This window comes from Chroicocephalus ridibundus, chromosome 13 (genome assembly GCF_963924245.1).
Source record: "Chroicocephalus ridibundus chromosome 13, bChrRid1.1, whole genome shotgun sequence".
Classification (NCBI taxonomy): Eukaryota; Metazoa; Chordata; class Aves; order Charadriiformes; family Laridae; genus Chroicocephalus; species Chroicocephalus ridibundus.
In genome coordinates this window covers 2,329,899-2,348,068 of record NC_086296.1, presented here as the reverse complement: position 1 = coordinate 2,348,068, position 18,170 = coordinate 2,329,899, and the positions used below count along the sequence as shown (strand labels likewise).

Sequence of the window (18,170 nt, the reverse complement as noted above, 5' to 3'; positions counted from 1 at the left end):
TACCATCTGATAACCACTCTTAAAGGATGCGTTAATAAGCTTCTGTTCACTCTGCGCCCGTTAAGCAGAGGCCAAGCTACCATAAGAGGGAATAGATTTGAGTAATGATCTCTTATGAGGCAGCAAACCTACATATAGTGTTTAAAATTATTCCCTTAGGACAAGATGTTTTTCACCAAATCTCCCACATGACAGTTTGACATATTGGTTCAGGCACATAGCTCTGCATTTGTACACACTACAGAATCATCTTTTTCAGTTTTCAAGAAAAATAAGGTCTGAAAACATTTCATGTTTCCCTGCACACCGGACCTAGTCTCCACAGATTAATTTACTCCTAAAATTGTATTTTTAAACACAACTAGTTCATTTGTGTTGATAAACAAATGAGCCATTTCCTCCCTCACCGAGGCACCGCTGACAAAATCCCAGACAAAGGCATTTTCTTGACCCAGCAGTACAAGTAAGCAAACCTTTCGCATTTGTTTATAAACACAAACATGGTACCTGCCACCTGCTTTCTCCCTAAAACTGGCACCGCTTTCAGTTTTCTTCACCTCTAGCAACCCGCACCCCGCTTCGGGGTGGATCTGTCTCTTCTCCTTTAGTGCCCCGGGGCGAAGGCTGCCGCTGGCTTTGGGCTGGGCAGCACCAGACACTCTGCTGGTGCTCAGTGAAAAGCCCCATCTGCTCCATGACTGAGGCCGCCTTCTTACTCCGATTTTACGTCAATTATTGTGTGTAACAACTCATGCATTTTTTAAAGCCTATAAAATGCTTAAAGATGCTACCCGCCTCAATATGAACAAAATTAAAGGAAAAGTCAGAAGCATCTGTGGTTATGAAGTGCTGGCACCAAGGACTCCTAATGACGAGCACAGCCGAAACGGGGACCGGGCGATTCTCCTCTTTGCTGACCAGGAGCGCTATGCAGGGATACCCCAACTCCGGGGTATCAGCCACATCTCACTCATTAACATTTCAAGAAGTCATTTGGCTTGGTCAGCCCATAGGTTTATCGCCGAGACCCATCCAGCTGAGCTGCACCGTGAACGCCTTTCTCACAAAGGAGGGAAGGTTCTCCAGTTGAAAGCGTGCGCACAGCACTGAGCACTGTCCCACACCGCTAATATATCCCGCGAGCCAGGATTAAAGCTGTATACAGACAAGACACCACTCACCTGAAGGCAGAGCAAGGCAGGGCCATCCCCGCTCGCTCGGGCTGGGAACTCGGCACGTTTACCCTTAAGGTTGAGTGGTGCCCACCAGTCCCTCAGCCCATCAGGTCTGGCAACGTCCCCTGATCCTCAAAGCCTCTTCCTGCACAGACAGCATGATTAATTGGAGGTGCCTGCGACTCTGAAGGGAGCGTGTATCAGCCCATGCTGCAAAGATGTTTATTTTGCTTTCAGTGGTCTCAGAGCTGGCATGGAGCTCCATCGGCACTCGCTGCTCGCACAGAATTTAGATAACAAGAGACACAGAGTGCTTGCTGCGAATACACATTTTTCTTTTTCCTCCCTTGACCTCTTTTCATGCTCCTGTTTTCACCAGGAGCAATGGAAGGACGCGTGTGCCACGACAGGGAGGCTGCCCAAACCCACGGCAGCGTTAAGGGTTTGTTGTTACGGCTGTAGGGCTACAGTCAGACCGCAGTGTCCTACCCTACAGCTCCAGCAGCAAGCGGGGGCGGATATCACTTGAGGACAAACTCAGACTGTTAGCCACATGCCCGTGTCTGAAGAAACTGGGGAAAACACCGTTAAGTAGGAAAAATGCTAACCCTATCAGTGGAAAAGGCAGCTGTCATCTCACACATAGCATGACCTTGAAGATGCAGAATGAACGATGTGTGGATGAGGAGAAAGACATTGCTATTTTAAAAAACATGTTCCCTCCACCCTGCTGGGAGGAGACGACAAAGGGGGAACCCACAGCTCCCCACTTTGCTGCCCACTGCCCAGCAGGAGAGCAACTCACGTCCGTGGTTTTACAGGAAAGCGTGAAACTGCCTACACCTATTTATTTCTCTGGAAGCTACTGTTAAATTACTGCTTTCCAACTCTATGACTCTCTGAGAAGAAACATAAGCCCTGTGTCTGGTGGGGAATCCAGAAGCTCCATACCTTGGGACAGCATCCACTCCTGTGCCCTGCTACAGCCACGGGGACAACGGACTGTTTTTAACTCACATCCTTCCTCTCTTTTGGCTCCCTCCAGTTCCTCTTTTCAGTTTAACACATTAACTCTCAGGCTGGCTTTACTGCAAAATACGCAAACCGCAGAGGGGAGTTCTGCCTGCCCCCCTTCCGAAGAGGCTGATGTTGGGGTTTTGGTTCTCACATAATACAAGACCATTCTTGCAAACCAGGTCCCATCACAACGACAGCGCTGCAGTGCTGCTTTCTGCTAGTCTGGTCCTGCCTTCTCACGCGTAGAGGCACCATGGCTCGTGTGTAACAGCCCCTGAAACCTGAGCTACTGACGGCCAAACTTTCAACCACGGTCTAAGCCAACCCAACCCAACCATACAGCTCTGAACCGCCGGTCAGGCTCCCCCCAGTGCCACCACCACCCACCATGCTCTCCTAAGCTCTGCATGGCATGAGAAGATACAACCCTGCCCAAGTGAGGAAAAACAGCTTTAAAAATCAAACCAAACCAACTGCCATCAACAGTCAAACCACTTCTGGATGCTTCCAACAGAAAACAAACAGGAGTCCAGCAACTACAACCCATCCCAGCACTGCCAACTGAGCATTCCTCATGCTCATACGCTGCCATCTCGGACCAGTGAATCCTCTGGGAGCTCTGAGGGTTTTTCTGGGGCCTGTCCTCACCCTGCAAAACAACCCAAGTTCTTCTTCTGCTCATCTCAGAAAGGAGTTAACTGTCTAAATCCTGCCTGCCGGCTCCATCAGATTTACACCCGGACCCAGTGTTGGGACAAACAGCTTCTCCTAACCCTCCCTCCAAAGGACTACAGAGGTCTCAGCCATGTCCCTACCTCTGCAACCAGCACGTAACGCGAAAAGGAGAACTCCACAGTAGGAGTGAATATTGGCTGACTGATTCCATGTTTTCTCTGCTGTTGGCATACATCATTCACTTGCACTAACTAAACGCTTTGAGCCTGTTTTCACCGATGGTAACAACCCACACATCCGTGATGAGTAAGGAAATGCTGGGCTTTGCACCCAATACTTTCAAATTTATTTCATACGCACGCAAATGATCACATGGCAGCTTTACGCACAACTCCAGCCCATGCGAAATCCATCTCTCGACAGCCAGAATGCACGAGCAAATAGAAGGTTTTTCATAAAATCCAAAGTGGAATTTTCTGCCCGCACGGAAGTCATATGAAATTGTTCAATCTGCCCTCATTTAACTAAAACCAGTTCTTGGACACTGTCTAGTATTATTTCAGGACAGGCCAAAATTGAAAAAAGACGCTACTTAAATGTTCTGCATTAAATTGCCACCTTGACATTTAACAAGGAGCTAAGCCCATTAACGAGTGACTAATGCCCTCCACATCCCCGCTGGCCTCACAGACCTGCCCTTTCCCACAGATATCGCACAAGTGGCCACCACTGGCCCATGCTCCCAAAAGCTCGCCGTCAGCCTCCAACAGCATCAGACCGCTTTCAGACAGTGTCCCGGGCTATCAGGTTCATCAATTGGAACCTTTTAACACATGTTAAATACTGAAAAATGGCTCGAGCTGGCCGGAGCTTGGCTCTGCCTCTGCCACCACTTGACTCTTTGCCAGGGGATGGTGCCCAAAAGAGCAATATTTACTTCACCCGTCAATTCACTCTCTAACCCGTCAGATCATTTTAGTAAGTTTTGCTGCCGCTTTTTTCTTCTTGAGGACACACGGGTCAAAAGTACCAGTATCACCCTCAGCCTAATGCGAGTTTCAATGCACAGAGCAGAGCAGGCCTCCAAAAATAGCATGAAAATGCCCACTCACACTGGCAAGGGAAGTGGGTGTATTAATGGAGTGTGTAAAGGCAATGAATAGATGGTGATTATGCACAGAGCGCAACAGAGGAGGAAACAAATTCCAGCTTTCTCTCGTCAGATTTGTGCAAGAGCTTCTACATAATTGCTGGGGAAAAAATAGAAATGACAACAATAAGTAGGATATTTAAGCCCTGCATATTATACATGGAAATCTCTATTTTCCTTAAATGAAGTGAAAACAGAACGAAAGAAGAAGATTCTCCTCAAAGAACTTTGTTTGCGGTCGCTTAGTCTCAGGATGCAAATTAAATGAGTACTTGTTAGCTAAGTGTAAAAAAGGGAATTTGTCTCTGAAATATTATCAGTCTCTTGTGAGGCAAAGACTTGGATACAGCTGGCCAAAGACTTTTATGTGTTTAGTCGCCTTGTTCCCAAAGAAATCAACAGGAGCCATGTCCTCATCTCCCAAAGCCAGATCTGCGTCAGAGTGTCAGGGTTGGGGACGGAGGGTCCCCCGGCCGCCCATCCCGCTGTCCCTCCCGCCTCCTCCCCAGCTCTGCCTGCAGCTCCTGGAGGTGCCTCTGCCCGATCTATAACTCACAATTACGAGAGACCGTAATACAAAACTGCCACAGGCAAAGTCAATCTCTCCCAGGGGCCTCACACATCTGAGGCTCTTGCACACCAAGAAATGGCGATCGTGTGCATTAGCGCTCTGGGTTAAACCACACGAGTTCAAGGATATTCGTGAAAATACAACTGGAGTTTACCAAAGGCTAACCGTACGTGAGAAGAGACAGCATTCAGGATCTTTATCTCTTTTATCCCATTTATTTATAGCATTACCTCGAAATACATCCCATTCCTCTTTAGGATGCCTCCAACTGCAGTTTGGTGTCTCGGAAGTAGCGGCTTGTATGAGGGGGCCTTGGGAAACAGCCTCCCTGAAATCAAAAGGAGCTCAAATAATTTCACCGCTCACGGAGTAAGAGAAAAGCGAGAGCAAAGACCTCAGAACAAAGCTGGGTCTCACCAAGGCACCTGCAGAGCCGCAGCTCAGAGATGGACACCCTTCGGCCCGCTCTGTGCCGAGGAACACAAAAGGCAGAGCCGTGACATTCCAGAAACGATGGTTTTCAAATCACGGTTTGCAAGTCCTTAGTAATTCAGGGACAATCTCTAAACAGTCTATGAAAAGTAACTTAAGCAGAATTGTCAGGAAGCCCGAGTTTGTTAAAGGGTCAAAATCTCTGCTGGAAAACACTGACTAGTTCGCAAATCAGACTAATATCTGATGCTATCAACCCAAAATGCACCTTCTGGGTAAATTCTTGCTAAGTCTTCTCTGCTATAGAAAAATCCCAAATTCTGGTATACCCCATATTTTGGCTACAGAAAGAGATGGAAATGCTGTTGCCATATAATAGATTTGGCACATGGAGAAACATCCCATAAAGCAGCAGAAAGGTGTGGCGATTCAGCTGGGGGCCAGAAATCTGATGGAGAACCAGGGTTTGTTTGAACAGCATGTTTTAAAATTAAATCTATCTGAAAGAAAAGCAAAATAATCATCAGATAGAAGACACATACAACCATGGGAAGGAGGAATGGCAGCAAGGGAGATTCACCTTAAAAAAAAAAACCACACAAAGAAACCTGGCTTTCTTAGGTACGTCTGTAAGTGCCACTATTAGGATAAGAAAAATATAAGCTCATCTTTTTCTTCCAATTGTCACATCACTGTGGAGAGTCTTCACGAAATTCTCAGAATAGCAACGAATCAGGAGCAAACAGCTGTTCAAGCAAGAAAGTCACGGGCAGACAGACTTTCACTGCTTCGATGAAAAATTAACTCTAAAAGTTTCACAGGCCAGTAAATCAACACAATGGGCCAGCACAACGCAGGACGGACAGTCTCATCTTTAAACCCAAAGCTAAAATATGGGCCTGTGTTCCCTTTCTAGCTATGTGCTCACGTGATTTATGACCCACAACAATTTCAATATCCCTGGAAAATGAAAAAAAAAACGGCAGACAATTAGCTTGCCCTGCTACGCTGGCAGTTGGGTGGGCTCTGCCCTACGGCACTCGGGGAGGGGACGCCCAGAAGGGACCACTTGCCCTGGCGAGGGCAGGGGAGCAGCAGGGAGAGGGCACGGGGCTGAGCAGTGCTGGAGAACCAAAGTGCTGGCAGACGGGAGCAGAGCAAGTCCCTGGGGACCTCACTGCGGAGGGGACTGTGCGTAGAGTAACCCACGAGAGACTGGAGTTCATTCCTGCCCCATGTGCAACTACAGCTGTGTGTGGACCTGCTGGAGCGGGGCCAGAGGAGGCCCCGGAGATGCTGGGAGGGCTGGAGCCCCTCTGCTGTGGGACAGGCTGAGAGAGCTGGGGGGGTTCAGCCTGGAGAAGAGAAGGCTCCGGGGAGACCTCAGAGCCCCTTCCAGTCCCTCAAGGGGCTCCAGGAAAGCTGGGGAGGGACTCTGGATCAGGGAGGGGAGCCACAGGACGAGGGGGGAATGGTTTTAAACTGAAAGAGGGGAGATTTAGGTTAGGTATCAGGGCGAAATTTTTCACTCTGAGGGTGGTGAGCCCCTGGCCCAGGTTGCTCAGAGAAGCTGTGGCTGCCCCGTCCCTGGAGGGGTTCAAGGCCAGGTTGGACGGGGCTTGGAGCAACCTGGGCTGGTGGGAGGTGTCCCTGCCCAGGGCAGGGGGTGGCACTGGGTGGCCTTTAAGGTCCCTTCCAACCCAAACCATTTGTGATTGTATACAGCTGTTTGTGACAACTGCTCTTAACCTGGTCTAGATTCGGTCAGTGCAGAAGCACAGAGTGTCCCACTAGAAGGGCAGGTCTCTTTGATCACCTGGCTCTGCAGAGACAGCTCTCCAGAGACAGCGATGCTCTCTCTGCCACACCACTTTCCATGAGCCATGTTAATGGGGAGCGGTGGAGGAAGGTGAGTTTAAAGCGAATGCAGTGTGCACGTAGCACTAAGCAATGCCCAGAGAAAGCAGGGAGTTCCTCACCTTCCCCAGCCCTGGTCCCACGGGACACAGCACGAGGGGTGACAGCACACTCATCCCCCTGCCCTGATGGACTGTCAATGCGGCAGGGCCCTTCGGAGGGGAACATTGGTGCAAATGGCCTCATCCTTCTTGACACAGACGACACCATTCCTTAACTCACGTGAGTTACAAAGCAGTTACGTAGCACAGAACAGTGTTGCGGGGTGAGCAATTAGGCAACAGCTAATCAACCTTCCCGTGCACGTGGTCTGCAAGACCCTTAAGCTTATGGACACGTCCATAAAACCAGAAACAAAGCAGCGAGACTGAGACCCCTTTGTGAAATGACTTTGTTTGCAAACACAACCCTGGCACTCATAGGGGTGACTGTCACCTTGTGCCCCCCACCCATCCTAGCCCTGAAAAGAGACCTGTTAGCTCAATGCATACAGTTCCACACAAACACCTCACTACCAAACTAAAGCCAAATGCGAAGAAGCCACCATGCAACAGGGCAAGGCCTGCCCTGTAATCACCACCTGCAACTGTCCCAAGCAGGGCACTGTTCGAACACTGAGCTCTGTCAAACCAGGCAAGACTCGGCTCCTCAGAGCCCGCTTCACTGCCCTGACACAAATGCAAAGAAGGCACCAAACAAACAAAATCCTCCACCCCAGGCTGAATCATCCCTTTCATTCGCACAGGCGGGGCCAGATGCAGGTAGGACAGCTTGAGTCATACAACCAAAACGCTCACTGGACCCCGGCTACCACGTCGGCATCAGCCAGGGCTGCTGTGTGTGCAAACCACTGCACCACACGCATCTTCAGCCTGTGAGACACTGAGTCAACTGGCCCAAGATCAAAACTTGTTATTCTGAAGGCAAGGGCGTTCACACTGGTCTTTAGGTGTCTTCTGAGCGGCAAACCCCAAGTCACGCTCAAAAACACGTCTCCAAACGGCAGCATCGCACCTTTTGGGGGTGAACGCTTTGTTTACTGGAAAACGCATTGAGAAATACAGGTATCCACGAGAGGATTGCAACAAATCATGCTGTCCTCCGTCCACAGAGGTTTGGATCCATGCAGCCTCATCCTCCAGCTGCACAGCTGCCAAGGCAGATGAAATATTGGGCCTGCTGGGCTTAGATAAGAGGGTGAGTGAAACAACAACGGCAGCACCCATCACCATCGGGACCGCAAGGGCATATTCATGAACAGAGACTAAACTCGGTCTTAATGTACCCACCTTGCCTCCAGTCCTCCAGGTCTTCTTGAGCAGAAGGCAGCTGCGCTGAAAGAGTTAATCTCGCCTGGAACAAACATGTCTCCGGTTTCTCAGAAAGTCAAAGGCTGCAGCGGAGCTGGGCTGCCTGCTCCCTGCCTGCCCTGCCTGCAGCCTGACCCCTGACATTTCCACTCTGCTTCTCCCTGGCATGGAAAACTTAACTGTACACAAACAAACAGGTTAGGAGGACAGATAAATGGAAGACGGAGGAGGAGAAAGGGAAGATTTCTCAGATTTCTTGTAATAGCCCTGATTAAATAATAGCAGCCACCACCAGACGTGGGTGAGGGGCTGGCGTTTATCAGTAAACCCTGAAGTCTACAGCGAGACATCTCTGTTTAATTAATCCTGAAAGGGTCCCTTCCCCCTTCTACTTCCCAGGGAGGTTTTCAGGATCCGCAAGTTTAAAGATACAGCGAGTCCTTTTTAGCTCTTTTCCTTACACAAGGGCAGAAAGAGCCCATTTAAAACCACAGCCGGCATTTACAAACTCTACGGCAAAGACTTCCATCCCGTGAAGCCACGCAGGCAAACCTCACCGAGAGGGTATCTTTGATTTGGTCGTACTTAACCCTCTGAAGCAATATACCCATCCAGTAATGCAGTTTTACAACAACCTGCTGGCAGCGTGCACACACATAATTGTAACCAGATAGGAGGCTGCAGTTTTTACCTGGGCTTGGGGTCTCCTGCCATTCTTACAGAAAACCCATTTTCCAAGGAATAAAGCTGTTCAGTGCCTAATGCGGTTCTACTGACCCCCAATTTCATCCAACTTTCCCATTACTCTGGTGGCATCAACATCATTCAGTGATGGAAGAGATTGCACATACACATGGAGCAAGACAATTGCAAGCACTTTTGCCCCTGGGCTTTCACTTGGCTTAAGAGGACCTTCCACGGCACCTTCCATTTCAGAAGGTCCCCTTGCCCTTTGATCCAAGGTGAACATCATACTAGTGCAGAGCACCACAATTTAAGCCATCAACCATGAGTAGCCACAAAGTTGGCACATCTCTCCACACCAATCCCACCCTCCAGAGCAGTGGGAGAGGAGCTCTGTTTCCAGGGCACCTCCATCCCACCACTGCGCTTGGAAAACCACAACATGCCAATGAGCACCTATCACAGCAGTGACAGAAACTCTTGTCCCTGGAAAATGGGCAGACCACTGATACACGTTGTATAAACCAGAAAATGGCTTCTAATGGAAGTGGCCTCAGTAAGTGCTTGCCAAGGCTTTGAACCACTCCTCAAAGGAGAGCAGGGCAGGGAGGGTCTGTCAGCAGAGTGCTCAGTCCCCGAGGTCAGGCAGCCACCTTAAAAATAGGCAAACCAACCAACCACCTGCCCAACTGACCAACCTCCAACCACCCAACTGAACAACCTCCAACCACCCACCCACCCACCTGACCAACCTCCCTCCAACCACCCACTCAACCAACTGACCGACCTCCAACCACCCACTCAACCAACTGACCGACCTCCAACCACCCAACTGACCAACTCCACCCAACTGACCAACCCACTCAACCAACTGACCGACCTCCACCCCGCTGGAAGGGTGTGCTGGCCCCCTCAGCTCCCACACAGCCACCTCCTCGCCCAGGAGCCGGGCAGGAGCAGGGATGCTGATCAGCAGAGCCAGTCGACACAACAGCATCACTAACACAGGACTGGACTACTCATTTTTACAAACGATTTTTAGTTTTCACATATAGTTTTTAAAAGCTGGCCATGAGACTTCACCGTCTCTTCTCTTCCTTTTCCTCAGTAACCATAAAAATGAGTGTTAATGCTTATTTAATCACTTATCTCCTGCCATTTTCTTTTCCAACATTTCTTTTCTAAAGCTTTCCCAGCTTTAGAGAATAGCAACACACAAAATGGAAAAATCTAGCTTTTTCACGCTCTTTTTTTGGTAAAAGAATAAGCATTATTTAATTTTCTAAACCCCCTTTTCCATTATCTTTTTTTTTGCCCCAAAACTTGTCTAAAGCTGAGTAAACTGGTGGTAGAATTACAGAAATTTATTCTTTTTGTGTGGTGCAAATTGCAAAAACAGCGAACGAAAGAGTGGAAGGAAATCTCTGAAATAATAATTTCTGGTGCAATCAAAAGCAAAAAGAAGAGGAGGGGAAAAAGGCAAATTTTGAAAGTCTAAGTTCAAATTGTAAGAGAAAGCTATATTTGACATCAGATTTATAAAATTCCCAGGAAAATAAAAAGTCAAAACCAGTTATTTTCTTGAAGATCTATATTCTTAAATACCTGTTTTCAACATAGTCTCTTTTTTAAAAGAAGTACTGGGATGGGGGATGAACTGTGATGAACCGAAAAATGTCTCTGTCTACCAAAAAAAATAATTCATTATGCAATGACAAGAGACAATCCAGTATATAATCAAAGACAGAATCCTGACATGTTCAAAGAGAAAATTATTGTAACAGCAGTGACTTTGAAGATGAGAAGGGTTTTTTTTTTGACGGAAACAATGGCCATCAAGATTTTTACTGTAGCAACCGATGCTTAAATGTACAACTTAGTATGCAGCGTGCCTGCCAGGTACGCTAAGCACCAACAGCCAAAAAAAACATAAATTAAAAAATAAAATAGTGACGCATAAGAAATTCATACCTAGAGTGGAATCAAGCGGCACTCATTGAAAGATTAACCATTCACACACTCCTGGTGACAGGCACCCTTGTCCCAGGGCACGAAACAGCCAAGGCAGAAGTCTGAGGGGAGCCCAGTTTGGCTAGTTGTATCGCCTTTTCCTTCCCAGACACCAAGTTTTAAATTTCCTAACAATAAGAAGACGTCTGCACAAGACCTAGACCCCAGGTTTAGGAGTATCTTTCCACCCAAAGAGCAGGGGGAGAGCCAGTTCTGCTCGGTGACGTCTCCCACCCGGCAGGTGACAGTGGAGACCCCTGTGCCCGCCCGCGGCTTTGCCCTGCGGGGCCTCGCCATTCGTCGGGGTGGCAGAGCACTGCTGAGCTGTAATAAAATTGAGCGCTCGGTGTGACGCTACACACGGCACCGCACATCCTCCAGTACCACAACTCAGAAAGCAGACGAACTATTCAGAAATGTTTGCCTTCCAGAGTCACTTTCAGCAATCATTTTTGTGGGCTTTTTTTTAATTTCCTTTCACAAAAAAACTGAAGAACCAACGTCCCATTAAGACAAAACTTGCAAGTTGCAAAGAACGACACCGGAATATTTAAATTTTCAACATTTCCTTCCAGGGAATTGCATATTTGGCTATAAAGTCGTGATTTGCAATCTTCACTGAACTACCGTGATTCACAAAAAGTGAATCACAAAAGGGAAATTTTGTGACTGAATAAATAGTTATTATGTAACCCATCTAACGAGGAGTATAGTATTTTTCTCTTCCTTGATTGTGAGACTATCGGAAGATGACTGTAAGTAGTCAAAGCCTCCCTGACTATAAATACCCCTTTCAAAACCAGAATTTGGATTAGGCCCGGTGTTAGTTGGGAGTAAGAGTTGGGAAGAAACCAAAGGGATGCCAAGTCTCTCAAGTAAGGTATCGGCCCGAGGGGAAAGTCACAAATGATCGCTCTTTGCTGAGGGAGCCCAAGAACACATTTTGAATAAAGAATCGCAGAACTTTGTGATCCCATTCCCAGTAATTTGCAAATCAGTGGGGAGAGGGAATCTACTGAAGCCTTGTTTTTTGTTCGGTTGGTTCATTGCAAATGCTGTTGAGGAAACAGGGACCGGGCAGAACGCGACCCGGCGTGTGCCCTGGCACGAGGCTGCCGGGCCACCTGCTGAGGACTGTCCTTGCCCCAGAGCACACAGAGCTCCTGCCTATGGAGCCTGAAAAAAGACAAGTGGTTTTGAACGGATCTCTGCTGTCCTCTCAAAAGGAAAAAGTCTGTCGGAACACGAGCTGCCTCTGCCCCAGCCTGAACCTCCCTGTCCTGCCCACCAGCTTCGCCTTGTCTGGGCACTAAATCACCCCGGTGACCACTGCCTAAGCTGATTTTCAAGAGTATTTACTCAGCAGCTCCTCCCAAACCTTCCAAACAAACTAACAGATGTGGACTGTCACAAACGCCGTCTCCTCCTGTACCCGACCCTGCTCACGTTAAGGCAGCAGCAACACAATACTTCCCGGGCTGCGGTTACGCAGTGGGGCAGGAGCAGACCCTTTGAAGACAGGCTGAGAAGCCATGTCTGGGTGAAAAAAAAAAAAGCCATTAAAACCCCAGTGCAGAACACCTGCAATAGGCCAGCTAGATTTGGGGTTCAACTAAGGTATCCAAAAAATACACTTTCAGACAGAATTACAGAGACAAGTTCCAGAGCGCTGTGACGGGCATCACAGCTGCTTTGACAAAGCAAGGCCTTACGTTTTTCCTGCATTTCCCATTTAGGGGGATAACCCAAGCACAGAGTCCCTGGAAGAGTAGTTTATCACAAAAATGATGCAAAAGGCTGCTCGGTGCTGGTGCCATAGGAGATTTTTATTTTGAACAGTGAAACTTGAGTTGTATCAACTCCTGTCCATGTCTCCACTGTTACAAGCATTGCTTACACGTGGGAACCATTTTACTAATACTATGAAAAGACCAAACAATTTATTTAGTAAAAGCATTTTCTTTCCCCACTGCAACTCAGCAGTGAATAGCTGCTTAAAGCAGGAATCTTTCCACTAGCCCTATTCCTACAGTAGAGTTTTGTTCTCACCTTTATATTAAAACCCTTTTATTAAAAAGGAAACTGTTAAAAAGCCTGAATATACATTTTGGTTTTCTGTTGCCTGGGACTGGCTGTTTATGACTATGACACTTGCTGGCGAGGACGGGCTGCGATAACCCCCGTACGCTCGCCTGGCTCATGAAGGACCAGCACCGCTGCTCGCTGCTGCCGGAGCCGCTCCGGCTCCGCAGGGAGAGGCTGCCAGGAGGAAGGAAAAACACCTCGGCTCTTGCACACACCACGGAATGACCTGTGGCCACACGGAGCCAGTGATGGCCACCACCGGGGCCTGTTGGAGGTGTCCTCTGGCACACCAAGGCTTCCAAGGGCCCTCTCCGCTTCGGTTCCACTACCACCACAGAGGATTCCTCCTCCTTTTTTTCATTAGGCATTGATTTACTTTCTAGAGAGAAGGCACATATTAAAAAGAATGCTGGTGTGTTTTTGCACGCGGCTGCGCGGTGCCGCCAGGTGCCACCTGACACCAGGGGCCACGCAGGCCAAGGCCACGACAGGCTCGGCCGTTCTCCCTTTTGGGAGTATTTCTGGCAAAAATGACCTGGTAAGTGACATACTCCTGTCTCCATTGCGTGGTGGCCGCTGGCCGAGTAGCAGAGCCAGTGAGAGCACAGCTGGCGTGCACACCACATACCATCGGAAGTCCAGACGTGAAGGCACAGGGACAAGAAGCGCACCCTGCGAAGGGACGGAGAGCCAAACTGTGACACTGACCTTCGAACCCGACATCTATTTTCCATAAAGTACCCAGATAGCCCACAGTAGTCGTTCCAGTGAGATTTAACTAAAGGGAGGGAAGCACCGAGGATGAAGACAGATCAATTTTGCTTTAAAATTTTAAATGAAACTCTCCTGTTTTGGAAAGAATTTCATTAAGGTGAAAATATAATAGAGAAGTACCCATTTAGGAAGAATGTGCTATTAATTCTTAGCAGTGTATGTGGAAGGGAAAATTGCATTTTTATCTAAATGGTTTTTTCTGCATAACCCATTTACAGTGTTCTTTTACAGCTCCGTAATGGGAACTTTTCACATTTCTATTTGGGCCAGAGCACTGTGGAAGGCAGGAGCGGCCTTCAGGAGCATTTCCAATATAACCCCGTAAAACAGATTCCAAGAGAAGCTCCACAAAAAGGAGGAGAAAGGCAAGTACAGCACATCTTAAAAGATGGTAGGAAAAGGAAAGGGAAAAAAAGGTCCATCTCAACAACGTAAGCCAAATTTTTGAGGGGGAGAGGAAAGAGGATGTGTTTTAGGGTTTTTGTTTTTTTCCTAAGGGACAAGAAAAGGCTTGGTCTTCTTCCTCTTCTTCCTTGGGTGAAGGAGAAACAGCTCCTCTTCAGTGTAGTACACATTCCCAACCGCAAGCCAGGACCAAAATGGTGCAGCATTAGCACTTTGAAAAACTGCACAGGGATAGTCTCAGCTATAACAGTTACTGTTACATACAATGAAAAAAAATGTAGGCTATGAAAAACTATTTTTATCATCATAAACAAAAGCTCATTTCTCACTACAAATAGTTTTGTACCATGTGAAACTGAATATAATCTAAACAATAATTTCAAACAATTGACACTACGATCCAAGCTTGCCTGATATATTGCCATCAGGCAACAAGAATAAAGTCAAGTAAGAGCCAAAGCAGAGTCGGAACTGACTGAACCACATCTTACCAGGTTTGCTTCATCTACTACACTAAAGGCAAAGAAATTCAAAATTTTATCATCGAATATCTCAAGCTCAAGTAAACACAAACCAAAAGAGTATACCGGTCTTCTGTTTAACAAACGTATCAACTGATTCTCCAAATCACGTAGCAGGGCTCACAAAAGAAGTTAAAGCTGTATATTTTCCAAGCATTGTTCATTTTACATTCTTCACCTCATTCTTTTTTTTTTTTTTCCCCCGTGTTGGCTTTTATTAGCTTACTTCTGAAAATTAGTATGACAAAAAAATTTATCTTTCAAAACAGATGTATAACAGTGCAGCAGTCATGGAAATACAATTGGACAAAGAATAGTTTTTATTCCCTTCACCTAGCCCTACTCCTCACTGCAAAGCAGTAATTACAGGAATCTACTTCTGTTTTAAGCTTTACAGTAAGCTCTTTCCAAATTTAAGGCCAGCAACCAACCCTTCATTATGCTTAATAGGTAGACATAAAAATGTAATTGTATCACAATCTCTCCAACTGCATGTTTCTCCAGCTCCTGAAGCTCACACAAGCTCCTGAAGCTGATGCAAGGGAGAGATTTTTAATCCATTCTTTTCTGTAACTGAACTATTTCAGCACCATTGGCACAAGCCACTCTAGAAAAAAACTACGCAAAATACAGGAGGATTTAGGTAATTATTTGGAGTAGAACTTCATTGCTTCATTAAAAACCCCACATTTCCAAAGCGGCGTGTGTCAGCCCCTGGCAGCCGGACCCCTCCACCACACCAGCACCGGGCCTTCAGCCGCAGGCTGGGGAGAGCCCGGACCACGGCAACAGGAGCCCAGGGCACCTGGGAGCCCCACGGGAGCCCAGGGCCCCCAGGAGCCCTGTGGGGGGCCCCAGGAGCCCTGTGGGAACCAGCAGCAAATCCTTTTCTCCAGTCCCCATAAGCACCTCAGCTAAAGTAAGTAAAATCAGGACACAGTATATTAACTCGACTCACCTACGAGACAAATCACTTTGTCATGTAACATACACTACTACTTCGCATGCACAAAGTTTAAATACTTTTAAGATAAACCAAATAACCGAGGCTATCCCCGAGCTCCCTGTAGCTTTCCCTGCGACAACTGCCCCCGTCCCCCAGCAGAGTTTTAGAGCCACCTCAGTCCCTACCCATTTTGCAGACAGCTACAACAAATTAACAGACAATGGTATGAAACTTCCCATTGATTGCAAATAATAATTTTAAAAAACAAACAAACAACAAAAAAACCAGAATGAAAAAACCTTTTGCTGTTCTCTCTTTTTTTGGTGATCTGCCTATCTGAAAATAGCTAGTATGAGATTTTAATTATACTTGAAATCGAGTCCTATTTTTTCCTCTGCCTCTAGAACGACAGCGTGGTAAAGAGAGCACAGGGAGTTGGGATGCTAGCTGTTTCTCCCAGCATAAAAAGAACAGCATGTGCCTATATTTAGAGGTAGAGAAGGGAACTACAGCATCCAGAAAAAAAAAAAAAAATCATACTGATTTTATCTTCAAAAAAGCACTTGTGTTTTTGGTTTGTTTAAATCAAGAATGTGTTGCAAGTGTTTGACCCTAAATCCAGCAACAATAAAATCTGTTCCATCATAAAATACCAGCTGCTTTGCACTTTGAATGATAATACTATTTTTAAAGTGTTTCAGAATTATTGTCTCATAGATTGTGGTAATTTTTATTACAATTACTGGGGAATTCTTTTTTTTTTTTTTTTTTTAGAATACAATAGGCACATTTATTATTTTCCTGCTTATAAAACTGGATTTGGGATGAAATTTAGGCTACTCTTCAGACCAGGCAAAAAAAGTTTCTCAGCGTAACAGTTTGGCACTAATAAGAATTAACAAAACAAACGAGACAGATCAAAAATACCTGTAATATTAGATGCAAAAAGTCATCTGACTGTGCTGCATGTCTAAGGGACACCCTGTTTCTAGCAATATTCCACCAGGACAACTCCCAGTTTAAGTCACAGCAGAGTGCTGGGATGGAGCGAATAGCTCAAATCTCGGGGTCAGGTCCTGGGCGGGGGGGGGATGATCCTCCTTCTCCCCTCGCCCGGAGAAGAGGAGAGGGGAGGGGAAGCCCACCCATGGCGGCGCTTCCATCCCCAGGCGTCTGGAGGAGGTGAAAACCCACCTCGCATCAAACTACTTCCACACCATTTCGCTTTCTTTTCCTGTCACTCAGGCCCGAGAAATTCATTTAGAAATTCACTCACGCGCTGGATCAGAAGTGCCATAACTGGGGTGGGGTTTTTTGTTTGTTTGTTTGTCTTTCATTATTTTTCCAGGAGAGGAGAAATGCTGCAGCAGGGAGAGCGGTACGACCACACTGTCCCCACCAGAGGAAGAAGTAACCGATGCAAAAAGGAGATTACCAAGTGGGACAAGACACCCTCAGCTCTTCATTCCCACTGCCTACACGTTTCCGAACCACCATAGCTGGACCCCGGCTCCATCCCCGGCACCGTTTGGTCCCAGCGCACCAGCCTTTGTTGGGTACACCCAAGTGTCCAGACTTGTCCCCAGGGTCCTGGGTACCCAAGTGTCCAGACTTTGTCCCCAGGGTCCCTGCCAGCGCTGGACCGCACCGTGTGCCCCACCAGCATCCTCTGTCAAATCCCTGGCGGAACCATGGTAGTTCAGCCATGGGGACGCTGGTTTCCGTGGCCGAACGACGTCCCCGGCCGAACCAGTGTCCCCGTGGCCGAACGACATCTGTTTTGTCTCATTGGAGTGTAAATGTATAGCAGGAACATCTCCCAGGTTTCTAAAGCACCGTGTCAATTTACAATGTGCAATAATACATGATCTTAAAATAATAAAGAGAGTGGGACCCGACTCTGGACTCCACCGCGATGTAAATCAAACGTAAACCGAAGTATCCATAAGCGCAATGGTAATGACTTGAGCGACTGTGCCATCTAGCCAGGAGACGGGAACACTCGCGCAGACGCTCCCCTCTCCGCCTGTTTTCACCCGGCAGAACAATCGGAGCATCACCTCCAGCAGTGGATGGGAGGGAACGCTCGGTCCTGGTCCCCCGGGGAGCCGGCCCTGCTTGCAATGCATTCGCATCTGTGTCTCTTAGACATCCTTCATCTCCCGCATCCTCTGCTTCCCGCGACTGCTCTTGCCCACGACAAAAAGGCTTTAAAATTAGTCATTCCAGAGGAAAGCTATACCCACCCTCCCCCCGCCACCAAAAAAAATTAGATGTTTCTAGAAAAGAGATCCTAAAATTCCAACCCAATAATAACCCCAGTCCAGCCTTCATTTCCTATGTTAATACATCAATTTACACCTTTCTAGCAAAACAGTTTCAGGCTACATCTAAAAAAAAAAAAAAAGAAAAAGAAAAAGTCATGCCTTTTCTTAAACTGCATTTTAAGAGAAGATTAAGAGGAGGAAGGAAGGATATGACTGTTTCCAGGGTTTTTT

At 47.2% G+C, this 18,170-nt stretch overlaps 1 protein-coding gene across 4 annotated transcripts in view; it reads right to left on the bottom strand.

Annotated features, from left to right (window-relative positions):
* Positions 1 to 18,170, bottom strand: part of MN1 (MN1 proto-oncogene, transcriptional regulator) — a 111,227-nt gene that overhangs the window by 81,364 nt on the left and 11,693 nt on the right. The window contains exon 2 of one of the 4 annotated variants that reach the window (XM_063350904.1): positions 4,819 to 4,916. The exons of the other annotated variants lie outside the window; for them this stretch is intronic. Within the exon in view, the coding sequence (XP_063206974.1) occupies positions 4,819 to 4,916 (98 nt within the window). The remainder of the gene's footprint in view (positions 1 to 4,818; positions 4,917 to 18,170) is intronic. 4 annotated transcript variants of the gene reach the window in all.